At 41.9% G+C, this 26941-nt stretch overlaps 1 protein-coding gene across 1 annotated transcript in view; it reads right to left on the bottom strand.

Moving 5' to 3' along the window:
- The window catches only part of Dnah11 (dynein axonemal heavy chain 11), a 313176-nt gene that overhangs the window by 226057 nt on the left and 60178 nt on the right, over positions 1-26941 (bottom strand). The window contains exons 15-28 of the mRNA XM_085830726.1: positions 25438-25770; positions 24998-25249; positions 24745-24914; positions 23720-23942; positions 18331-18447; positions 18148-18234; positions 11078-11236; positions 10071-10154; positions 8206-8364; positions 7139-7261; positions 6198-6320; positions 3646-3870; positions 3154-3245; positions 2001-2127 (exon numbers count right to left, since the gene is read on the bottom strand). Of these exons, the coding sequence (XP_085686852.1) occupies positions 2001-2127; positions 3154-3245; positions 3646-3870; positions 6198-6320; positions 7139-7261; positions 8206-8364; positions 10071-10154; positions 11078-11236; positions 18148-18234; positions 18331-18447; positions 23720-23942; positions 24745-24914; positions 24998-25249; positions 25438-25770 (2274 nt within the window). The remainder of the gene's footprint in view (positions 1-2000; positions 2128-3153; positions 3246-3645; positions 3871-6197; positions 6321-7138; positions 7262-8205; positions 8365-10070; positions 10155-11077; positions 11237-18147; positions 18235-18330; positions 18448-23719; positions 23943-24744; positions 24915-24997; positions 25250-25437; positions 25771-26941) is intronic.

Below are 26941 nucleotides of genomic sequence, written 5' to 3' on the forward strand. Positions count from 1 at the left end.
GGACATCTGCTAAAGAAAAAATGGAGGAAGAAGATGAAACCAGATGGTTGGTCACACTGGCAAAGGCAAGAACATGGGAGGTGAGCTGGAAAGATGGCTCAGCAGTTACCAACACCTGCTGCTTTTAAAAAGTACCCCAGTTCAGTTCCCCGCACCCACATTAGGTGGCTCACAACTACCTGTGACTCCAACTCTAGGGGATCAGCTGCCCTATGATTTCCATGGGCACCTGCACACAGTGGTGCACATAAATATACAGAAGCACATATACACACACATAAACTTTTTTAAAGTTTTCTTTCTTTCTTTTTTTTAGGCTTTGAAAGTTGGGGTAGAACTAAAATATCTATGCCACTTGGTTCCCCGTGAGGACATGTTCCACAATGTTCAGCATATGGATCTTCAGTACTGAGTATGAGAGTAAACAGTAGCTACTGCCTGAGAGTCAGGGATAGTTGAGACACTGAAGAACATGTGCCTAGCATGTATGAGGTCCTGGTTCAGTCCTCTGCACCACAAATCATTCCCCTAAATTCTTCATCACAAGTAGCCAGAGAATCACAAGGGAACAGACAATCACTGGTTCACCTAAGTATTATCTGAAAGCCTGTCCTTCGCACTGAGATGAGCTGGGGTGGCCAGCTTGATCTTGACAGATTTTCAGTATACTCATTAATTTTTAATGAGAGAAATAGACCGAGGACTTATGATGCCTGCCCAAAGTGTTACAAAAAGGTCTGCTGGTACTATAAAGATATTCAACAAGGAACACTTGGGGTTAAAATTTACAGAAAATATTAGTATCTTGTGCTTACTGCTTCATGGAATTAACACTATGGGCACATGTGTCTACTGAGTTTGAGGGGCTGTGCTTAAAAGAAAGACAACATTGTCCTGTTATAGACTTAAGTGTATTTATTTTCCATGCAGCAATTTGAACTTGTATTATAAGCATCTGAACTTGAAATGTCTTTGGGACTTGAGAGGTTAATGAAACAGCTCTCCTTTTAAAACTCCACCCACTAGTCGTGAGGACATCTGTGAGGATTATCGAAGTGTAAGTGTGATGATGATGATTATGTTCGAAATTAGATTTTTTTTAAAAAAAGTCTAATTTCGTGCTGCATAAATATGCAAAGCACGGATGTAACCCAACCAGAGGGATTTTCTTCATAAAGCCAACCTGGAGCAAGCATGAAGACCAAACGGTATTCATGGGATCCCAGAAAATGTTGTTTGTGTTGACTAACAACTCTAATATTTGTAGAAATATCTCACTTGTATGGAGCAACAAGAATAGCTATTCAGTTCAATCCTCAAAGTTAAATTATAACCAAGGAAAAATAATCACTACAACTACTGTATCTAGCCAGCAGCAAAATGCACGTTGTATCAGTAAATTGCATTGTAAACAGATAAAGGTTTCTCAGAGAATTCGTGAAAGTATCTAGAGAAAGATACTTTCTTTTCTGAGGTATATAAACTTCACAGTGATAAATCAGGAACTTCAGTCTAGAGATTAACACATTGCCCTAGGAGTTGCCACCAGCACTTTTATAAGCTTAGGAGATCAGTGGAAACCATGAGTCTGAGGAACAGTGGTATCTTTTAGATGTTCCCAGGAGGACCTTTTCAGAACTGGTACATTTTGTCTCTGCTCTGAGATCTCAGATGACATAAGTGCTCCTTTGCTCTCACTTTTGATGTATGAATCTGGAAGTGGGAGGTACATCAGTTGTGCATGGACAAGGGAGTCCAGAAGGTGAGAGGACAGACCTGTTCCCTGACCCTAGATGTTACCTTTTGCTTAGTGCCAGGGCAGTTGCTCCTGCTACTCCCCCCAGCTAAGCCCCTTGTTTCCCTCTGTTGCTACATTAAGAAATTTAAATGCAGATTTTCTAGTTCCTGGCACATGTGATGTGACAGATGGCATCTGATAATGATGGAGAAACTGGGACACTTAGCTAATCAGCAGAGCAAAGGACTTCCAAAACCATTACCTGCTTCGGCTGTGCTCCCTTGGAGAGAATGTCCAGCAAGTCTGCAGAGGAGATGAAGTAGAAGCGAGGGAACGTGACCCGCTTGGTTTCCAGGTATTCAGCCAGGGCTTTTTCACAAAGACAGAGCCTGCATGAACAAAAACCGTCTTAGGCATGTCCTGTGCTTCTGACAGACACCTACAGCTACTCCGTTCAACCAGAAAGCTCACTGTTTCACAGCTACCCCCTTCACCTTCAACATCCTGCTTACAAACAGAACACGACCAGGCAGGGGAAAGGGGGGGACACGCATACGCACCATTATATACCAGGCTTGGGTTTATGATACTCATTGCTTCTCCTGACTGCATTTGACAATACTCAACTGAAGCAGAAATTGCAGTAGTAAGCTACAACTGGGGCAAAGCCCTTTCCCCAATGGAAATCTGTAAACCACAAGTGACTTTGACCTTTTCTGGAGTTCGGGGCAGTCGTGAGATGCTGACACACGATTATCCAAAGTCCTAGCCATTGACTAAATACTAACAACTGCATCCTATCAGGAAGCATCCTGTCTGAATGGTTGTTTTGCTTGTTTTAAAGCAAAATCCCAAATATTCTTGTGGAGGCTGTTGTGGATTTAATGTTAATGTGACTTTACCAATGGCCCTTAGGAAAAAGATTTTGAAAGCACTGAGATGTTCTCTAAGAGTAGTATACAGTTGAGAGAATGTATAAAGCAGGCAGGTCGCTCATGTCTATAATGCAGCACTTAGAAAGCTGGGGCAGGAGGATCCCTATGAGTTCAGTGATATTCTGGAATCAAAACTACTAAAAAATAACAAAGGAGGGGAACAATGAGATGATCAGTGAGATGAGGGGAAATGAATGGGAATATACTTTATTATATGTAATATATACATAGACACACACACATACACACACACACTGACTAACAGACCATGAGCAAGTGAGAGCTGCCCTGGCTTTTGGCACACAGTAGATATTCAATCAGCATATACAGAACAATATAATGAAAGAATTGATCAGTTATCAGGAACCTGATATACACAAGGCAACTAGACAGCACAGAGTGACCTCTATTACATGTGGTTAAACATCATTAGAATGTGAAAGAAACATGTGTCAACTGACCCTTCCGCTCCTTTCTTACCTGTGCTGAAAATCTTTAAGTTTCTCATAGAGGTGGGGTCTGCATGTTGCTTCTAAGACGTTCTTTACTTTGGCTGTCTCAAACATTAACTCCTATATAAAAGTATAACATAGGCATTAGAAATTCATCCTTTCTGCTTCCATAGATAGGATTAAAATTTCAGAGTGCAACAGGTGAGTGAAAGGTGTTCAGGAGACTCCAGGGATGCCTGGTACCATGTGTAAAAAAGTGTCGGTGTAACTTTGCTGAACAGTTACACCTGTTTGCCTTTGTAGCATCTATCATGCCACAATGACAGCCTTGAGCAGTTGATAGAGAGATAGCAAGATTTGTAAAAGCATAAAATTTCAGTTTTCTGATTCCTATACACTGAAATGCACAAATTGCATTTTATAAATCTAACACGGAATAGATTTTTAATTGTTGCGTTTTACATGGATTTGAATGTCATGAAACCTTTACTGGAACAGGACAGGCGTGTCTCTGACAGACCTTAAATTCAGCATCTACTTTATCAAATCTTCTGGCATCTTCCACAAGCTGGACTCGAATATCTTCTGAACAAACGAAGATGCTTTCCAGGTGAGACCAGGTTCGCTGGACTTGCATCCAAGTAAAGATAACTGCATCGGCTACATTTAGCTTGTTTTGCCAGCTTAGGACTTGTTCAATGAAGTATTCCACGTACTTGCTCTGAAGAAGAGTCTGCAACTGAACCTAAAAGGCAATCAGGCACTTGTCAGCGGATGCTAGGGGACCCAGGGTCGTGAGGAAGGCTGCCATGCTTGCTTCTGTGTTCTTGCACCTTGTATGGAACCCAGAGAGGCTCTATCAAACTTTTACAAACGGAGCCAAAGAATGTATAGATTGCTGATGTATCCAACCAAAGAAATTAGATGTATTTAATATGTCTTCTACAAGGAGGTCATGCCCTTCTGTGTAGGCAAAATCTATATTGGGGCTAGGAAGATAACTCAGTCCATAAAGTACTTGTTTTGAGATCATAAGGACCTGAGGTTGCATCTCCACAATCTCCCACATAAAGATAGCTAAGTGTGGTGGCACATCCTTGTAATATCCCAGCGTGGAAATAGGCAGAGACATGCAGATCCCAAGGGCTCAGTGGCCAGCCCAGACTAGCCAGCTAGTCCCAAGTCTCAGTGAGAAACTCTATCTTGGGAAAAAGAAGGAGGAGGAGGAGGAGGAGGAGGAGGAGGAGGAGGAGGAAAAGGAGGAGAGGAAGAGGAAGAAGAAGAGGAAGAAGGAGGAGGAAGGAGGAGGAGGGAGGAGAAGGAGGAAGAGAAGGAGGGAGGAGGAGGAGGAGGAGGAGGAGGAGGAGGAAGAGGAGGAGGAAGAAGAAGAAGAAGAAGAAGAAGAAGAAGAAGAAGAAGAAGAAGAAGAAGAAGAAGAAGAAGAAGAAGAAGAAGAAGAAGAAAAGATAACAACCACCAAATGTGTATTAAGGGCAGCTTTCAAAATTATTCTTTTCTTACTCAGCCCCTAGGCCCTGCCTGCTCACCATTTTGGAGTTGTTTGTGACAGAGAGAGGGGGGTGGAGGGGAGGGGAGGGGAGGGGAGGGGAGAGGAGGGGAGGGGAGGGGAGGGGAGAGAGGAGAGAGCACTTGCACTCTGCTGTGTATGCATGTAGATCTCAAAAAGTAAAACTTCCTATAGCTTCCTCTTCCCTCTCAGCCAACTGCTATCATGTACAGTCATCTTGTCACCAAGACTTGCAGGCAACAATATAACAGTCACTTCTCAACATGCTCACATTGAAATCTTAGGGCTCTACAGCATAGTGACCTCTGGTTCTACTTCACTCTAAGGGTTTAATATATGTAATTCCTCTTTGAAACAAAATCCCACCCCTTGGTTTCTTTGCAATATCCTATTCCCTTATTTCCCTGTTCACAGTCTCTTACCCTTCCCCATCTATTCTGTTGTTAACCAAATGCAGCCTCTGTCAAGGTGCTGGGCCATGTCTCCTTTCTCTCTCTATCCAGCTCACTGGATACTGACAATGGCCTCCCAACCCTCATGCCACACTGAGCATTTATGCTGGGCTCTGGCTGGCTTTTTGCCTTTATACAAATGATGCTCACACCAAATCAGCCCAGAATCTTGGTGCTCCCGGGCTCTAGATTTATGGCTCATCACAGTGACAGTCATCCTTTTCGGATGTTCTCATCTACATTTCTTCTCAGAAAGGTCTCAAGAGATACCCTTCTTTGTAGCTTTGTAATCTAAGTCATGTATGCTGTGTTCACATCTGTGTCTCCAGGCTTATTGTTCCTTACTCCCATGGGGGTAAAATGCTATAGTCCAAGGAATCCAAACCCTTGAGAGGTGCCTGTTTTCTGATGTTCCAGACAACACTAACATCATTGGTCCCACTACATAGTTGTCCTTTCCTGGTGGTCATTTTTTGGCCAGTCTATCCTTTAAGGCCAGACTAAGCATCATCACCTCCCAAGGAACCCAACACTCTCGCACTCTGATTAGAAGGCCTCTGCATCTCATTGGCCTTTGAGGAGTCCATCTCTCCATAGTCCAGTGTCTATCCCCTCTTAGGCTTCTTGGAGTCAGTCTGTCTATTCTTAATCCCCCAAGGATCTGACTGTCCTGTCTCTCCTTAGTCTTCTAGGAGTCAGTCTGTCTTTCCTTAGTCTTCTGAGAGTCAATCTATCTATTCTTAAGTCTGTTAGGAGTCTGTCATTCTCTTAGTCTCCTAGGAGTCTGACTGTCTCTTCTTAGTCTTTAGGAATTTGTCTGTCTCTCCTTAATCTTCTGGGAGTCTGTCTGTCTCAGCCTCCTAGGAGTCTGTTTGTCTCTCCTTAGCATCCTAGAAGACTCCTTTGTGTCATCTGCTTTCTGAACTACAAGTCCCCTGAGAGCAGGAGTTCATACTTTGAATGCCAAACGATCCCACACCTGGAGCCTGGTATGAGTAAGTGCTCAGTAAACAAATGAATGGGACTTTGTATGTGATTTTGAAAAATCAGTGTCCTAAATTAATTAAAATCTATTTTAAAAATCCATTTTACCTGGTTGTGCTCTAGAGTCTCAAAAAGCTGTTCATCAGACTTCAGCAGTGGGGTGCCTGTTCTATGGTGAGCCTCATAAGAAAATTCCAGGGCTTCCCAGGTGTGGCTGACATCAGTGATAACCTAGATTAGAAGGACCCGTTAATTGAAGTGCATCCACATCAAATTTAGGGCCAATATCTCAGCCATGACTTAGAATTCCAAAAAGTTTAGTATTAATGTTAATATTTATTAATAAATTATAATTATAAATTATGAATAAGTATTTATAAATGATTAAAATTAACATCAATAATATTCCAAATGTGACTGGCCTCACTTTTTTTCTCTAGATGATTCATGGTGACAAGACTGGGCTGTACATGCCGTCACTGCAAAGGACAGTACATCACATTAACACTGTTCTATTGGATCTGAGTTTTACAACCTACTCCCTGAAGGGATACAAATACGAGAAGGTTTAAAAAGCCACACCAAGGGCAGATATGATTATCTGAATATGAACATATGAACATATGAACATATATTAGTCCGCACGAGGTAGGTGAGGATAGGGTCGGAAGGTGAATCTCAGGCTCCTAAACAAACCTAGGTAAGTTAATTACCGTCTTATGCCTCAGTGTCCCCTTCCATACACCAGAAATAATAACTACTTACTATTATGAAAGGCCAACTGTGTTAACTCAGCCCTTAAGAGTGGTGCTTGCTGCAAAGGAAGAGATATACAGTTGGCCCCTATCCCCCTTACTGGGGCTGACCCTCCTGTTGCTGTGTGTCCTATGCCTTTGAGTAGTCCTGTATCCTGCCCAGGGTACCCAGCGGCAGAGGAAAAACTTGAATATATGCTTCCACACTCCCACATCAATGAACTCATACAAACAGCTTCTCTGCAGAAACATAAGCCCAGCACCATGGCAGAGACCCGTGCCTGAGGATGGTACCTTCTCTGTGCCTAGCTCCTTCACGGCCTGATCCACAATGTCTCTCACGTCATCTTCTACTCGGTGCAGCTGCACTGCCAGCAAGTCTGACAGCGTTGTGCTGTCATTTATTGAGAATCTGACCTGATTAGGAAGAAAGAGAGGCAGACTTTATTTAATGAAGGTTCCTGAAAGATGTGGTAATAGAGTCATTCCCTCTCAGCACATGGCTCCTGAGCCTTCATCTGCAGTCACATCTGCAGACTCTCAGGGCCAAGTCTCTGTCATGTTCAAACATAGAGCTGTCTTCTGCTTCGCACCCTTCCATTTTCAACCCGTTTCCTATTGCGTTTGCTTATAAAGCAGACTCCCACTCTTCATGTATTATAATTTGCTTGAAACTCCAGGGATCAGGTGGCAGCCCATTTGTCTTTTCTTCCTGAAGTGCCCGGCTACAGAACATAATTTCCAATCACTCGTGATACGACCTAGTTTCACCACTAATTTAATCCTAGTGGCTTGGCAAAAATTACCCTTACTCGTGCCGTTATTCAGGTTCATCGTCTGAAAGAACTCAACATTCATCTCTATCCTCTTCCCCACATCCCTTCACCCAGGATTTGGTTAAAAAGTATTTTGTTCTTCCTACACCCTGAAGTTATCTCATGTCCTTTAAAAATGATAAGGGGTCCAGCTAGGTGGCAGCAGAAAAAACATCTCAATTGCAGTCCTGTGAAGGACAGCACTCTGCTTTTGGGAGGCTGTTGTCCTCTCTGAAAACAGGCAGAATCCATCTCATGATAAAAGTGAAAATAAACCCAAACTATAGAAGCGACTTTCTTGAGGTCGCACAGCCAGTAGGATATAAAGGGGGTGAAGGAGTGAGCTTTTTGGGTGCCAGTCATTCTTTGGTCCTCCAGATGAGCAGCAGGCTCCTTGGGTGCCTGTCATTCACTGGTCCTCAAGGAACCTGACCTCGGGCATATGATCAGAGGCTTCCTGACATGTTCCACTGTACCTCAAACGAGGCAAGCTAGGAGTGACACCTTAAGTAGTTACTACCCTGTGAAGGTGGCCCCAGTACGCACCCCAATGGCCTTCATCAGCTGCTGCCAATGCCTGTCTCTGAGGGCAGGGTTCTGTAGCTCTGCAATGGCTCTTAGGGAGGTTGTCATGTCCTTCACAGTGCCTTCCAGGCCTGAATAAGCATCCCAGATGCGGACAGCCTTGTCCAGTGACCAAATTTCCTAAAGAAATATAAGGGAAAGGCCCAGATTCCTATACATAACAATATTACACACATAATTTATTTACTTTGGGAGAATACATAGACCTTTCTCCATCCATGGATTAGGAAAGACAGTGAAGCTAGATAAAAGGCCAGCCTGGGCATATACAATAAATAATTTTTAAAAAACTACTACTGTCTTTAAACAATTACAAAAATTCAAGAAAGAGAGAACATTGGATCCTCTAGATCAATGGTTCCCAACCTGTAGGTTACAACCTCTTTGGGGCTGAATGACTCTTTCAGGAGGATCATCTAAGACCACTGGAAATCACAGATATCTACATTATAATTCATGACAGTAGCAAAATTACAGCTATGCAGTAGCAATGAAAATAATTTTATGGTTGGAGGTCAACACAACATGAGGAACTATATTAAAAGGTCATAGTGTTAAGAAGGCTGAGAACCATTGTTCTAAACTATGAACTGCCTTGGAGAAATGCAAAGGGAATCACTCATTCCAACTTAGGAATCTACTATGAACAAGATACCTAGGTTCCAGAGTTTCTTAAAAAGGAGAGCTAACTGGATGTGCCATGGAAAATCAAATTCAGAAAGATACAGGCATGCACAAAACCTTGCTTCCTCTAGTAACACTAGTAAAATCAGATTAATGATACTGCCCTGGAATATCTAGTTCATCTGGATGGACCCTTGAAATGCTGGTTATTTGTATCTCTTTTCATGGAACGTAACTATTGTATGTTCTAAAGATGTTTTGAATAGAGTCTCCACTCAGCTTTCATCCTAACACAAGGAACAATAATAAAATCTCATAAAACTGGGTAAATATTGCGCTGATTACTTTAAAAATAAAGGGCAGAGGTGGAAGTGGTGTTGCTACCAGGATCAGGGGTTTGAGTCTGGGACAATAAAAGTCTGAGACAAGCTGAGCACAGAACTCAACCTGGGGCAAGGACATTGCAAAGAAGGAAGAAAGCAAAGAGCCCACCTGCTCTTTCCTCTCCACCCCTTTCTTCCTTCCTTTCTTTATGTTGCCCAGACTTCACTCAGGAGCCTCTGAAGCTGGTGAGTCTGCCAGCCCATTCCTGCCAGGAGGGCCTGACATTTTTAACTCCCCTTTGCTGTTGTGGTCTTTGACCTTCTCTAAGAATTTCTGCTCTCTTCTGGGTACGTGAGCTATGAGGACTAGTCAAGGCAGTAAGTTCATGTAAGCAAAGCTCTGTGTGTGCATAACCCTTTGCTTTACGCTGGAATAATCACCAACGACAAAGGTCGTCATAGTCCATGCAAGTCCAGATGCGAACCCAAGAGCCAAGCCAACAGGTGCCTTTTCAGGTACAGAATACCATGGTTGCTAAAGAAAGAAACAGAGGCTCAGCTCCTAAACCACAACCTTAGGCCTGATGCCCACAGTCTCCCTCTCCACTCTGGATAGCAAGTTGGTGGTCAGGTTGTCTCTCATACACCCACTAACCCTTAAAAGCATGCACTAATATGCTTGTATCAACCCACTCACAGAAGGGCAGGCTTGAGGAAATGTACAACTGGCTGAGAGTGGGGAAAAAAATACTATCTTGTCTTATTCTGTTTGAAGTAAATAAGGAAATGGAGCCCAATGCACCAGATACTAAGCTGGGGAAGACGGAAGGAGAGTGCTGAGAAAGATAAATAACTCTGCCCAGCAGTTATGCAACTTGCCTTGGCAAACCTTCTGAGCTCCAAGTCCATCTGTTCCACGTTAATCTGTCTCCACTGGGTTTCGGTCCAATTATCAATGCTTCTCTGAAAATGCACAAGGAGATAAAAGTGTCAACATTTGGTGAAAATGGGCCTAAACGGCAAAATACACAAACTGGCGGCATGCAGGAACTCTTTCGGCCAGCAGAAAGACATTTTTTAAAAAAATATTAACTATACTTGTCAAAACTTCCTCATCACTAAAACAAAAGAATTGTCAAAACTTGTCAGGCTTAAGGCTAAAATACCATGATATATTAATTTCTAGTAGCAGTAATAAATTCCACATAGTCACCATCAATTTATCCTGCATAGTTTGAATAAATTGATAAGCATATTACTAAATAATAGACTTCTGAATTCTACATGCAATATAAAAATAGGCTGCTGCCAAAATTCTTTATTATTACAAAAATCTCATTAGCCAGTTTTGGTCATATTTTATATATTTATTTATGTTGCACACCTTGTTAATACATTTCTACATGGCTTTCAACTGACTTAAGGAATTTCTGCAGGATGTATATTTTTCAAGCCTTTTATATATAACCTTTTAGTATTAATCACAAGTAAATTAAATATTTTCAGTACGTGTCAGTTTATATACAGATCTAGAAAATGCAAATGGGGTATCTGTGTGAGTTTGTATACACAGCCAACAGTATAGTTAACACGGATTTATATGTTAATTTTAAATTCATATTCTATATAATACCACCAAGGATCTGAGGTAGCCAGCTCATTAAATAAGGTTTTACTCTGAACTAAATAAAGATAGAAGCAGCTGATAGTTGAGCAGAATCATTCATTTACATCTATGGACTTTAATTCTGAGGATAGAGGTCTGGAGTGAAATCTAATCTGTGTATACGTTAAGACATTATGAAACCCAAATAGAGAGAATAAAATTGCATGTTTACTCAAAACTCTTACTAAGGAGGACCATCCTGCCCAGAAATCCATCTTACCCTAACATAAATAATGACATCCCAGAGCCCTTTGAGCAGGCGGATTTCTTGTCGGCACTGCTTCATTTGTTTGTACTCCGGAAGAGCCACCTCAAAAAGATGTGCACAGTTTTGCATCTGCCCCATCTCTTCCTCTAGAGCCTCGAGCTCCTGATTTGCCTGAGGAGAAAACACACCTGCACACTGAAGTCAGCATCCCCTGGTTCTGCTACTGCAAAACTCAAATTGTGAGTCTCAAAAGAAAATTTAAATAAAAACTCTGCAGTGTAATTATTAGTAAACTGTAGTGTAGAAGGCTTTTGACTTCTTAGTTTCATTGAGCAGCTGGGCTTTGCTCAAGGACAAGGGAAGTTCCATGTCAGGAATTGTGTGTGTGTGTGTGTGTGTGTGTGTGTGTGTGTATGTATGTACATGTATAATTTATCTATTTTACCAAACCAACATCAGCCCTTCTTCTCCTCCCAGTATACCCTCATGCAAGTCCTCCCCTCATTCTAACTTCCTCTTCTCTTTGATTTCTTAGTTTAACAAAATAAAACCACCACCAAAAGAAAGAAAGAAAAAGAGAAAGAAAGAAAGGAAAAAGAAAAAGGAAAAGATAAAAGAAAAATCCTCTATTTGTGAGTAGTGCATCATGCTTATGATCCCAGCATGCAGGAGGCTGAGGCAGGTGGATCACTGAAAGTTCAAAGCCAGCCTGAACCACAGAGTAAGACACTGGGAGGGAGGGAGGGAGGGAGGGAGGGAGGGAGGGAGGGAGAGAGGGAGGGAGGGAGGGAGGGAGGGAGGGAGGGAGGGAGGGAGGGAGGGAGGGAGGGAGGGAGGGAGGGAGGGAGGGAAGAAAGGAAGGAAGGAAGGAAGGAAGGAAGGAAGGAAGGAAGGAAGGAAGGAAGGAAGGAAGGAAGGAAACCTCTCCAACTTCAAAATGACCCTGCCAATGATCAATAGTACAGGACACACTCAAGAATGCACATGCCCAAGAACATACAGAGTAAATTCATTCACACATACCTGTGTTCGAATTTTACCTAATAATCGCCTTTGCCAAGGCTCACCTATTATCCTGTCACATAGAAAAACTGTTGTGCATCTACTAGAAACTACGTTTTTCCCCCCTTTTTGATGAGCAGCTCTTACTTTTACTTTCTATTAATAGAACAGTGTGTTCTCAAAGTGAAAAGTGAAGGACACAGGAGAACTGAAAGGAATCACAGCCACCCATAGTCTCTTTGCCCTTCCTGCTGCTGTGTCTGCAAGGCTCACTCCATGAGCAGTTTCTCCTCTTGTGCTCAGGTTGCAACTTGATACAAAGTAGCTAACTTTGCAAAGGAAAGTTTTGCTTTCTGTTTCACATTTCGCTCTATCCTCCTCCCAAGGTCAGACAACAGAATTTCTTTAGTTTTCTTCATTTTGCTTTAAAAATCAACTATGGATCTTTTAATGTTCCATCAATTTTAACCATTTTTAACAAGCAAATATTTATGTGTTTATCATGGACATGCTTTCAAATATGCATCTTCTTAACATGTGTATTCACTTGTTTTTTTTGGCGTGTAATGAGAACACCTTAATGTACTCTTAGGGATTTTTAAATGTCAGAACATTGCCATTAGCTAGTTGTATAGTATGTTTGTACCTCCAAATCTACAGAAAATTCCAAGACCCTGCCTTAGGTACCCAAATCCACGTATGCTTAGTCCCCTATATAAAATAGTACCACATTTTCATATGACATGTGATGGTTTCTATATGCTTGGCCCAGGGAGTGGCACTATTAGGAGGTATGGCCTTGTTGGAGTAGGTGTGTCACTGTGGGCGTGGGCTTAGGACCCTCATCCTAGCTGCCTGGAAGTCAGTCTTCCATTAGCAGCCTTCAGATGAAGATGTAGAACTCTCAGCTTTGCCTGTACCTTGCCTGGCTAGATGCTGCCATGCTCCCACCTTGATGATAATGGACTGATCCTCTGAACCTGTAAATCAACCCCAATTAAATGTTGTCCTTTATAAGAGTTGTCTTGGTCATGGTGTTTATTCATAGCAGGAAAATCCTAACCAACACCTGACCTGTGCATCCTTCCATGTCCTTAAAAACCCTCTAGGTTATCCTTAATATCTAATGCAACATGAATGAGCCACAAAGAGCTACGTATTGTTTTCTAATTGTTATTTTTAAAATATTTTTATTACGTATTTTCCTCAATTACATTTCCAATGCTATCCCAAAAGTCCCCCACACCCTCCCCCCCACTTCCCTACCCACCCATTCCCATTTATTTTGGCCCTGGCGTTCCCCTGTACTGGGGATATAAAGTTTGTGTGTCCAAGAGGCCTCTCTTTCCAGTGATGGCCGACTAGGCCATCTTTTGATACATATGCAGCTAGAGTCAAGAGCTCCGGGGTACTGGTTAGTTCAGAATGTTGTTCCACCTATAGGGTTGCAGATCCCTTTAGCTCCTTGGGGACTTTCTCTAGCTCCTCCATTGGGAGCCCTGTGATCCATCCAATAGCTGACTGTGAGCATCCACTTCTGTGTTTGCTAGGCCCCGGCATAGTCTCACAAGAGACAGCTATATCTGGGTCCTTTCAGCAAAATCTTGCTAGTGTATGCAATGGTGTCAGCGTTTGGAAGCTGATTATGGGGTGGATTCCCAGGTATGGCAGTCTCTAGATGGTCCATCCTTTCATCTTAGCTCCAAACTTTGTCTCCAAACATGTCCTTAAAAACCCTCTAGGTTATCCTTAATACCTAATGCAACATGAATGAGCCACAAAGAGCTACATATTGTTTTCTAATTGTTACTTTTAAAAAAGAAAATCTCATTTCCTGTGATGTATTGTCAACTTGATAAGATCCATAATCAACTAGAAGACAAACCAATGGGCTTGAGTTGCTAGATTGGGCTGAGGTAAAAAAAAAAAAAAAACCTACCCTAAATGTGGATGGCATCAGTTCATGGGATGAATGAAAAGAAGAATGTGAGTTGGGTCAGCAGCATCAGCACCGCTGTGTGTTCCAGTGGCTGATGCACCAAAACCAGCTGTCTCATACTCCTGCCAGGGTGATGGTCACTATGGAACATCAGACTGTGAGCCAGAACAAACCCCTCCTTAAATTAATCCTGCCAAGATACTTTATTACAACGATGAGAAGAACACCATATAGACTTAGTATTTCTAGAAACAATCTTTATGGAAAAGGTATGCATTTTATGCCCAAGCTTCCAAGTTCTGTGTTAATGTGCTCTGAGGCCACAGGTTCTGGTTCTTTCTGTACTTGGTCCCAGACCATTGGCGGTACAGTTGTCACTCTGGTCACTCCTCCCGAGGTCTGGTGGCATGTGGCTCTGTCCTAAAGTGACATTTCACTTTGCTGTCCCCTTTTCTGGAGGCAAAGGCTCTGTGGGCACTGTGTTCATCCCAATGCTACACTATCCAGCATGCTTTAATTTTATTCCTACTCGGGATTTGGAAGGTGTTGCCAGAGACCTCTGGTTTCTGTTGTTGCTGAGATCTTCTTGCCTTCTCAACACTACTAACTAATTCTGTCTGGTTTTATCTGGTCACCTTTGGTATTCTTTGGTTCCCTTTGATGAAGTTAGACAGACTTTCACTTATCTGGATTAGGATTCACTCAGCCTCCTGAAGCCATGGATTCATGCTCAATCCAGTTCTTGAGAAGCCTCAATCTATCTATCATTTTGTTTATTCTGTTTTCTAGGACATAGGAGTTAGGTACATTAGAACTTCTTCCCCTATATTTCTTCTCCATTCCCCAATTTCCTTACATCTATTTGCTATATCCTGAGTCATTTCTTCCAATGTAACATGCATTTTACCTTTTTTTTTTCTTTCCAAATGTAACTAACTCATTCTCCTATCTACTGAGTTGTATGTCTTTGGCAACTGTAATTTCCATTTCTGTAAGTAACTGGTACTTTTCCAGATTCAACTGAACATTTTTGATAAACTCAAAACAGAATGCTGCTCATTTCTTTTTCAGTGTGCTCATTTTTTTCCCCTAGTATCTGAAGATCTTTACATGGTTCTGCATCTGGGGCTCCTGCTGACCCCCAGGTATGAGGGTTATGCATTGTTTACTGCTCAACTGGTGTCCTAGCATCTGACTAGCTTTGTTTGTTGCTCCCAAGAGGACAGTAGATCAAGATTGGAAGCATGTTTTCCAGAGATTTGAATTGTCTTCTACTGGGTTCTAAAAGGAGCTAATATGGCCACTTCTGTTTCCTGGCCTTGGGAATTCCTTAATCCCTGGGCAGAATAAAGAGAACTTTGGGTGCTTCTGACAATAGGCTCATATTATAGATTCACAGAGGACCCCTTTCCTTTTCCTTCATCTTTCTCTAAGGCTTAGCAAAGGTGAACAGGAACCTCAGAGGCTCCCCATACAGGTTGTAGACTTTGGATGCGCTTGCTCAGACTTATCTCATTGAGCCTGTGATATAAGCATCTGCTTGTGGCAAAAGTGTCCATCTCAAAACTGTAGGCTTCTAGTATGTTCCAGTGTGTTCATGAGTCCCTACAGCAGCATAGCTTTGGCATCTGCCTCTACTTTCAACCTCCTTTCAAATATTCTATCCGGCTGGTAAGCAATCTCTCTCACCTCTGCACCAAATGTACAACTGTACATCTGTGATGCATCCAACATCTTTTAGACAAAGAGAACTCTTCACACTCTGCATGTTCTCCAAAGTCAACAGCCTTTTATCTTGAATAATCACCCTATTTTATGCACCCCATCTTTAGCTCTGAACAAACCCCAGCAAACACAGAAAGAAAGAGTAGAAGGAAGAAATGAAGGGAGGGAGGGAGGGAGGGAGGGAGGGAGGAAGGGAGGAATAAAGGACGCCATCATAGTCCATCACCCGCCTTGTTCCTGGAAGGTCAGTGGCTTCCACCTGTGAGGTGAAATGACTGGAGTATAGTCATCCATTGTCACTGCAGAACAAGAATAACCATGCCTCTGGTTGAACCTGATTCTTGAAGTACTAGATTTACAAGCCAACAAGCCCACCCAGAGAATGACAAGAGGGAGGTAATTCAGCTTCATCCTGTTTGAAGTGCCAGAGTCCTGAAAGGCCGAGGATGAGCCCTCTCACTTTAAACGTGCAACTATAAGCTGCTACAGCATGTGTGGAAGTGGCGAGATTCAGTACATATCTGTCATAAATGTTTGCAGACAGCATATTGGTGAGTCAAGTAAAAGAAAAAAAAAACATTTCCCATCCACAATCTGTTCAGACCACCTGGAGTTTAGATATAGTCTTTTTAACAATCCTTTATTAACATATGCTAACTCACTCCTTTTCAATGAACATAAACTAACTTTCCTCAGCCAAATGGAAGACTACAGAGCAGGGTTTTCTGAACAGGGTTAAAAGCAATTAAGTTCCAATTCAAAGCCAGATTTGGAAAATGGGGTAAGAGCTATGTCAGTTTGGACACCATTCCAAGGGAAAATACTATGCCAAGCATGAAGATAGAACCCAAAGAAGAATTCAGAAGGATAACAGCACCTGAATGGAAACATTCTCACCCTAAGGGGGTCATTTTTGTACCATTTGGACTGCAAGGTTAAGAACCTGAAGTATTTTTCTAATACAAAGAACCAAATCTCCTATGAATCATATGTGGATTTGAGTTAATTCTTTTTTTTATTAGATATTTTCTTCATTTACATTTCAAATGCTATCCCCCAAACCCCCTATACCTTCCCCCCTGCCCTGCTCCCCAACCCACCCACTCCCACTTCCTGGCCCTAGCATTCCCCTGTACTGGGGCATATGATCTTCGCAATACCAAGGGCCTCTCCTCCAACTGTTGAGTTAATTCTTATAATAAAGTAACTTAGGAAAAAACAAACAAACATTGGATGACTCAGCAGTGTTTACACTTGGCTTATGAGCTTTCCTGTGGTCACAACTATACTCAGTGGGCGTCTGGAGGTGGAGGAGATCACTGGTTGAGCGTTTACTGAGTAGTGTGCAAAGGCCCTGCCCCAATCTCTTTACTAGAAAACACAGGAGAAAATGATCACTTTGGAAGCAGCATCATTGTTAGAATTGATCATTTCTTTAAAACAATTTAGATAGCCAAAACTGTAATCCCATTTCTGAAATTTATGAGGTGAAATCAGAAAACTATATGCTGATTTTCTTCCTAAAGTGAGAAAAACTGAAACTATCTCATAGATCTACAGTGGTAATTAAAATGTAATATGCTTTTAAAAGTTCTTATTTTAATCTCCTCTTTACCGCGCGTGTATGTGTGTGTGTGTGTATGTATGTGTGTGTGAGTGTCAGTGTGTGTGAGTGTCAGTGTGTGTGTGCAAGTGTGTATGAGTGTGTATGTGAGTGTGTATGTATGTGAGTGTGTGTGAGTGTGTGCGAGTGTATGTGTGAGTGATTGTGAGTGTGTGGGTGTGTGTGAGTGTGTATGTGAGTGTGTGTGTGAGTATGTGAGTGTGGATGTGTGGGTGTGAGTGTGTGCGAGTGTGAGTGTGTGTGAGTGAGTGTGAGTGTGTGGGCATGTGGGTGTGAGTGTGTGTGAGTGTGTGTGTGAGAGAGTGAGTGTGTGGGTGTGTGGGTGTGAGAGTGTGAGTGTGTGGGGGTGAGTGTGTGGGTGAGTGTGTGTGTATGTGAGTGTGTGAGTGTGTATGTGTGAGTGTGTCCCTATCCATTTACACACACGCAGAAATTGAACTCAAGGCTTCCCTAAGAAACTAGGCACCTCTACACCCATCTATCCACATCCTCCCTTTTTGTTTTGAGATAGGATATAACCACATTACTCAGATCAGCCTTAAACTCACTCTATCATGAGATAGGCAAGCCTTGGATTTTGTGATCCTGTCTCGGTCCCTCAAGCAGCCAGGATTCTAGGCCTGTGCCACCAACGCTGGCTTGATATCATTCTTGACATATGGTAGGAGTTCACACTGTCTCTGTGTCATTTTTACTTGTGCGATTATGGTGGTGTTCGGAGGAAACACCATTTAAAACAATCGTTCTAATATGGCTATTGTTATGCACATGATACAGGTGAGAACGAATTACCTTATCAAGCACTGCATATGGATTCTCTGCCTTAAATCCAAGAGGAGCATAGCTTCTGAATCTCTCTCTGAATTCTGCTTGCTTTTCCTGATCAGAGTACAAAAGCAAATGTCAATCAGATAACTTTAATTATCACTGCGAAGCTTTCCTTAAAAATAAACACAAACCCAGTAGCCAACTCACATCAAACAAAATACATTTTTTCCGTATAAGAGTGACCTCTGCATTTTGGAGTGGCGAGACCTCATGTCTGACCATGGCTGCAATCTTCTTGGTGGTTTCCCATCTTTCAGGTAATTCCTGTGCAAAGATGCAATGGACTTCACTTCAGTTCCTGAAACGACTCAACCACATGAGGTCAAAAATTCTTATTTCTTTAATCTGATCCAGGACATCTTTTAGAAGTAAGTTGTGTATAAAACAAGATTATAGGGCAGTGATAAAGTACTCGGGGTTAGAGCCAGGTTATCTCCCATTCAGGCACCAGAGTTGCTTTTTTTTTTTTTTTTTTTTAAGATTTATTTATTTATTATATGTAAGTACACTGTAGCTGTCTTCAGACACTCCAGAAGAGGGCACCAGATCTTGTTACGGATGGTTGTGAGCCACCATGTGGTTGCTGGGATTTGAACTCTGGACCTTCGGAAGAGCAGTCGGGTGCTCTTACCCACTGAGCCATCTCACCAGCCCCAGAGTTGCTTTTATGTTAAAACTGGCAGAAATCTTTCAAAATAAAGACTCATCTCCAAATCACTCTGCAATCATGGGAATAAAATTAAAGAGTTGGGGGTCGGGGGGAGGTCAATCAGTGAAGTGCTTGCAGGGCAAGTTCCTGAGTTCTGATTTTTAGCTAGCTATGACAGTGTAAACCTGTAATCCTCGGGGCTTCCAAGGGGGAGGGCACCAAGGTAGGAGAATTCCTGGGGCTTACTAGCCAGCTAGCCAAATGGCTGAACTGTAGGTTCAGTGAAAGACCTTCTCTCAAAAAATGTGATTAAGGAAAATATGCATCATTAAAATGTGACTTCCACGTGCATGTGAAAAGATATGCATACGCGTACCCAGATACACAAATGTATACACACATACATATACATATACACATGCATACATACACGCTCATATATACGTACATACACACATATACACATTCACACACATGCATGCATGCACACAGTTAAAGTGCACTGGGCATAACTTTACTGGTTTCTAGAAACCAAAAATGTAAGTCAGGTATCTTTAGCAATTTAATGTATATTTTTAAAAATTAACAAAAAAGCCGGGTGTGGTGGCACACGCCTTTAATCCCAGCATTCGGGAGGCAGAGGCAGGCGGATTTCTGAGTTCAAGGCCAGCCTGGTCTACAAAGTGAGTTCTAGGACAGCCAGGGCTACACAGAGAAACCCTGTCTCAAAAAACAAAACAAAACAAAACAAAACAAAACAAAACAAAACAAAACAAAAAAGCTTGCTTTGAAACTTTGGTCTAGGTAGGGAAAAGCTACAGTATGACTATTTCTTTCTCTTGTCATGACTTACAGGATCGTGTCGGTGAGTTTTAGCATTAAAGTCGGTCCATGTTTGGCAAAGAGTAATTTTTGAAGGAATTTAAGAGGCAAAGGAGAAGGGAAGGTTAATCCCTACTTGATGCTAAACAAAGCCAGCATAAAATAAACAGTTGAGATACCACCTCCACTCTGCCTTCCCTGCCTACAGTGCAAACAGATAAAGAGCAACTGACCTTTTTTTTTTTTTTTAAATTAAAGAGCCATGCCTGTGTCCAAGGACAGTGAACTTGTTTTGTCATACAAAGCCAGGCTCTGAGACGTGGACATTACTTGTTGAGCTGAACTGTGAAATTCAAAGTCTCTACAAACTACTTTGAAACCCTCTGATTAAACAATCGATTGACTGTAGATTATGAGAAAGACACTGTGCCAGGTATATGCAGTACATGTGTGGAGAGGGTACGCCAGAGGTGACACATATCCTTTGACTTTAATTAGCATAGAGACTCCAAGAGAAAAAAAATGAAAAAAAAAAAAAAGGCATGCACAGAGCTACTTCACAGGGTACACTGTACTGTACTAATGTTCCTCAGAAAGCCAACCAGTCACAGGTCAACACAGTTATAAAGCAATACAGCATCATAACAGGAACCCCTCCAACTCAGGGACCAGCAGACTTGGGATCTAAAACATGTGGCCTATCTTTTGCCTGCTCTTATCAAAATCCTGCATCATGTGGTTCTATGTTCTATCCCTGGCATGATGTTGTTTGCTTATAATCACAGTGACTCAGGAGGTAGAGGCCAGGAATGGGAATGAAAGAAATTCAAAATGAACCTTAGCCACATAGCAAGTTTGAGGCCCAACTGGAATATGTGAGGCCAAAGCTCAAACAATAACAAGAACACAATCCAAATTCAGTATTATTCAGCATCCCATCAGAAGCCATGGCCAGGAAGCTAGGGAGGGTTAAAGGAGACAGCTTAGGCCCTTTACCTTCCTTAAACATGGCAGACCTGCCATGTGTTTATAGATTCTAAACAACATTTTACTTGATGAGAATACATTTTCTTAAAAACAGAAAGAGCAGATAATGTCAAAAGTCTAATGGAATGGATTCAACTCAGGAAGGAGGTAATTGAATGTGAGGCACAGTGAATGAGGGCTGGGAGAGATGGGGTTGGTAAGACCTGTGATTAGAACCTCTGTGTTACGACAGAGTAGACTGTAGGCAAGGGATGAGGAGGGATGAGGTAGACTAAGCAGATATCTACTGTTATCTGGGTTGGAGGATAGTAAGGACTGAATTAAAATGAGAACAGAAATGTCAAGTAGAGAGCAGACTGAAGGAGTACTTCAAATAGAGGAGTACTGCACATAGAAGCCTACAGCACATATAAGACTACTGCACATAGAGGCCTACTGCACATTGAAGACTACTACACATAGGTGACTACTGCACATAGAGGCCTACTGCACATAGAAGACTACTACACATAATGGCCTATTGAAAATAGAGGACTACTATACACAGAATAATACTGCACATAAAGGCCACCTTTCTGGATGTAAAGGCCCATGGAATGACACTGAAACTCTCAGGACACAAGCACATTAGATAGATAGATAGATAGATAGATAGATAGATAGATAGATAGATAGATAGATAGATAGATCACAAACTGCCCAAGTTATTTAGTTAAAGTTACACCTCAACTTAATTTCTCCTAATCAGTCTATCAGTAGCCTGCTTCTGTAACACTGAAAGTCTAATATTTTCAATATAATCAAATCTTTGGGGAGTCAAATGTTCATAAATTCATACTATAAATCCTGGAGGAAATGGATAATTCCCTTCATTGATGAATTATGTCATAACTGGCTTTTCTGTGAGATACATGACAAGGTCCAAGATCTGACCCAAAGAACACCCAAAATCATCTTTTAAGAATAATTACTAGGGCAATGAAGTGGTTAGAGGGTAAAGTGTCACCAAGACCGAGTTTGATCCCCAGAACCCACATGATAGCGGCAGAGAACCAAACCATGAAAGTTGTCCTCTGACCTCCAGATATGCACTATCCCCCAACATACATTGTAGGAAAAAAAATGTTAAAAACTAAGTAAATACAACAATCTTTGTAACAGATGCTACTGTAGTCATTTGGTCTCTCCATGTTATTCTGCAGCTGTCTGCTCAGTTTGTCACCTTGCCAAATCTAGCACCTTAAGATGAGTTTCATATAATACAGAATGATTCATACACAGTAGTTCTCTGTACCCTTTCCTGTCAGAGAACACTTGTAATAATACATTGTTGCATTTTTATCCTGTTTAAAATATAGATAGATATATAGATACCACCCATGTAAAAACCATTCTAGCAGTTGTTCAAAAAGTCATGAATAAAACTATCATATGACCCAGCAAGTCCATTCCTCTGTACACACCAGACAGAAGTGAAAACAGATATTCAAATATCCACGCATCGATGTTCGAAGCAAAACAACTCACACTAGCAAAGGTGGAGGCAGATCTTATGCCCATGAGCACAGAGATATAAACAGTACAGTATAGGCTTACAATGGAACATCATTTAGCCAGAAAAGGGGACAAAATATTGTTAATGTTACAAAGTGAGTAGGCTTCAAGAAATTACCTCAGGTGAAGTCAGATACCACAAGCTATACCTTGTATGACCTAGAATAAATAAATCCACAGAGAAAAGGGCTGGCATGGATTGAAGAATAGGGCTTGGCTCGGGGAAGAGAACAACCATGGCACTGAGCAGAATTGGTGACTCTACCACACTGTTTAACACCAAATCCCACTTAAATGTACATTCAACATACTACATTCATGTTAGCTTAGTTGTCAAGTTCTTCTGAATAAGAAAGAAATAACCAAAATAAGTTGGAAATATCAAAAACAGACAAATAAAGCAATAATTTGAAACAAACAAAGAAACAAAATACCTCACATGAAATATGTTAACGAAAGGAAATGGACTCCAAGTATGACCTAGTTTGGCAAGGCAGATAGATGAGAGCTGATTTCACAGTACTGAAAACCAGAATTTTTAGCTGGAGACATAACTCAGTACGTGTGAGAGCTTGCTGTACAAGCATAAGGACCAAGGTCCATACTCTAATAACCATTTAAATATCTGAGTGGTACATGCATACTGTAAGCCCATAGCTTTGGGGGGGCAGAGGCAGGGGGATTAGGAGAGTTTGCTGGCTGTCAGTCTTGCTCTGGGTTTATGAAAGACCAGATCTCAGGGGGAACTAAATGAAAGAGCAGTACACCCGATGCCCTCCTCTGGCCTCTGCACACATAGACACTCACATGTACACACAAATCTAAATTTGAGTTGTATGCTCTGACCACTACTATACTAGATGAACAGAGCTCAATGCAAGCTCTGGCTGAGACACCCACTGGCTACATTTACAAAGGCCATTGCAAGCTCACCTCCACTCAACCATCAACGGAACACCAATATGCACAGCAACAGAGGCTCAACTATAAGGTTTTCCTTTTGCTTATAAATTCAGTTAAAATTAAACAGAACTTGCTCATACACTGGCACACACCAGTCACCAAATGTTTCTGAGCCCAGGCAGTGTCAAACAGAAATTTAACTGGAAAACAGAGATTTCCCCATCCAGACCAGACTCTGGTTTTTTATTCTTTACCATCACATCTGTGCCATATTTCCAATCACAGCTGCTCGGATTGCAGGCAACTGGGGGAGCAGAAGAGTAAGGATATGGTTGCTCTGTACACAAGAAAATGATGATAACACTGGGAGGCTGTCATCCACCAAGTCACCGGGACCACGGTGCCACAGTGGATGAGAAGATCTATCTTATGAAGCACATAGGTGATTGTTGGCTGGCTTTATACCTCTATGACCTGGAAAAATTAATCTTTTTCAGCTTCAGTTTTTTTACCAGTACCATGAAAACACAGTTTTCATCTGCAGTTCATATTGTGTGTCAAGTGCCTGGCTGAAGGAGTCACACGGCTGCTGGCAACTGGGCGTTTTTCATGAGCACTTACCTCCAGCTGGGCATAGACTTGCTCGGGCATTTTCTGGCCATAGCTTTCCAGAAGCATGATCGTTTCTTTCAGAGGTTCAAAGAGCTCATCAGTAGCTCTCTGTCGGCTTCTTACAGCCAGAAGGTGACCCATGATGTCAACTAAGCCATCATGATCGCCCTCACACAGCTGTCTCTGAAGTCCTGCATTTGTCTGCTTGATGAATCCTTGCAGCTCACTCAGACTGTAATGAAAATGTACATGTGTATGGACATAAGCTTGGTTAATGAAAACATCTTAATCACACATTTCGAAGCAGATCTGTTCCTCATAACAGGAAGACAGAATGAGCGATTACCCATCACCTGATATAAGCATCCCTTCATGTCATTTCCCAGTTCCTCCTCCACACCATGCTAAGACCTATTCTCCAGTCCCTGGCAACTGCTTACCAATTTCTGTCTCTGTTCTTGCTTGTAATGACACTTTATATAAATGGAGTAATACTGTATGTGACCTACTATATTTGCTGTCTTTCACCAGACAGAAGGATTTTAAGTTCATTCATGTATGAGTATTACAAGGCTTGATGGGATATTATTTTCATTATGTATAAACATTGTTTGTTAAACCTACTCTAATGTTAGCAGTACAAATACTCTTGGAATTAATTTGTCAACTACAAATCAGTCAGCTGTGGGTATACATATGGAGGCAGAGGCCAACTTCAGGTACCATCCTTTAGGTTCCACACAACTTATTTTGGTTTTGAGTCAGGGTCTCTCACTAAACCTAGAACATGCTGGTTATGGATGGCTGACTGGCTGACTGGCTGGCTGGCTGGCAAACCCTGGGGAATGTGTCTCCACCTTTCTACCTCTGGGGTTACAAGCATATTTCACCACACGCAGTGTTTACATAGGTACAGGAGAGTGAATTTGGGTTCTCATTCCTATATGACAAGGTCACTGACAGCCATTTTCACAACCCACAAGCCAACTTTTGTCAAGGGCTAGTACCATTTCAAACACAGAGGTCAAGGCTACCTGTCGACGACAAATCTTAGCAGATGCTCTTGAAACATCCAACTCCACTTCTTGATCACATTGAGCAAGCTCAACTTAAAAGGTCTCATGTCTACCTTGAACCAACTGTTAAATACTCGGAAGTCATCAAACTTGCTCATCTGAATATACAAAGCCTCGTAAATGTCAATCTGTAAGATTAGGAAATAAACAGCTATATAGCAACAGCATGGAAAGCCAGTTAATAGAACTAAATTCTAAGGTGTCGCCTTGCCTGTTCTTTGAATTGTTCTAGTGTTGGTGGTTGCAGGATGTCTTCACTTGCAGGAGCATCCATTTCCTCAGATGGCACAGCATGGCCATACAGGAGAAACTGCCTTAGAATCTCTACCCGGTCATCCACCCAGAGGTAAGAGTAGGTCTCCAGAGAACTTCTGAACTCCAAGACTTTGTTGATGACAGCAGCAACTCTATTCATTATCTCCTGCCGGACCTCCGCCAGGCCTAACATGTTATCCATATCGTTCTAAACCAAAGGAAACCAAACGTGTTTTCAATGAAAGAATTCTTACCATAACATTATTCCAGGTAATTTTTCAACGAAGAATACTCAACCAAAGAAAATTAAAATAAAAATATTAAAAGTCCTGTGTTGCTTTTACGGGTTTCTTTCTGGGGCTCCTCACTATCCCAGTTTGGTTCCTGAGAGATTACCTGGTAGTCTGCGATGTCCAGGTGTGCCGCCACGCGCCCCATCTGGGCAGACACTCTGAAGCTGCCACACAACATTTCCTCCACCAGATCGTAAAAGCCATCCCCAGCCTCTCTTTCTAAAGGAGGTTTGAACACAATCTCTGGGGGCATTAAGAGCATTTGTGCTTGAAAAAATGGTGCAGGTTTTAACTGTTTCTCTGTGTTCCTCAGGAAGAAGTCCAGGTCATGCAAGATGGCCTGAAAAAAGCCTTCCACCACAATGTCATCAATGAATTCCACATAAATTTTCCAGGAATCCAGGGAAGGATCAGCTCTGAAGAGCTTCCGGTTCTCCTAAAAACAAAGCAATAGAGGGTTGGGGTTAATGATGACCAACATAAAAGGAAAGCTCACCACATTGAAGAAAGGATTGCATTTCTGTGCATGGCACTGAAACATTCAAACCTAAGGTTATAGAACCTTGAGGTAGAAGGCAAATGCTACAGGATTTTATAGTAGTATAGCACTAAGCTCACATACCACATGTGTTTAAAAAGTAACCTTAAGAAGAAAAATCAACATGAAAATTGCTATCTTCAAATACAGGCAAGAAATATACTAGTTCCCAAAATATTATGCCCCAGGCTCTAGTTCTTGCTCTGTCTCAAATTTTGCTATCTAGGGCTCTTATGTAAATAAAGAGATTTCCTTATGTCCTTCTGAGGAAATTATTCTGGGACATTGGAATATGTCCAAGGTGGGGATAGGAATCCTATGAGTTTGCTGTCTTTGAATGTAAGGGCTACTTCTCTTGGAGAGGTTGTGTTTCCTGCCCTGTATCTGCAACATCCACACTTGTACCCTGTATGCATGTAGCGCACATTCTGAGAACCTGATACAACAGCCTTTTCTTTTGTGGTTACCAGAAGGCAAAACGATAACTACAAGAGCAAGGGGGGAAAATCCTAAAGACCATCTCGTTCAGCCTCCCATGGAAGATATGAAAAACAAAGGCTCGTGATATATTCAGGGTCATACTGGTGGAAGCCAGCAACTGTGCAGGACTGGAAATCACCATCCTCTCCCATCCGCAGGGCAGGGCTTCTCTGATACATCAGCCACACCAGAAACACTTTGCTCCACTGCCAAGATTTGCAGAAGAGATGAACTTTTACATGTTTAGGGAAAAGCAGGTTCTTTCTAGAACCATCTGCATGGTCATGTCCATTTCTACCATTCTCTAGTCAGCCTACTCCTAACGAGGCTTACACACACTTTCAAGTCTCTTTGCCAAGGTCGCCAATGGTTTCTACTTTGCTCAGCTCATGTTCAACTCTGGCCTTCATTTCTAGTTCCTAAGTGTGGAATGGAACAAAGGTGAGTTCTTCCCACTCTGTTCCTTTCAGAGCATCACCGTCCCCTTTCAAAAGGAATCCTCCTACTTTCCTAACCTCATGGAATATACTGCAAGGATCTCTTCCTCATCTACAACCAATTCTTACTTATTCTTGTCTAATACATGCAT

Source organism: Mus caroli, unplaced genomic scaffold (genome assembly GCF_978045245.1).
Source record: "Mus caroli unplaced genomic scaffold, Mus_caroli_1 scaffold_14, whole genome shotgun sequence".
NCBI classification, from domain to species: domain Eukaryota; kingdom Metazoa; phylum Chordata; class Mammalia; order Rodentia; family Muridae; genus Mus; species Mus caroli.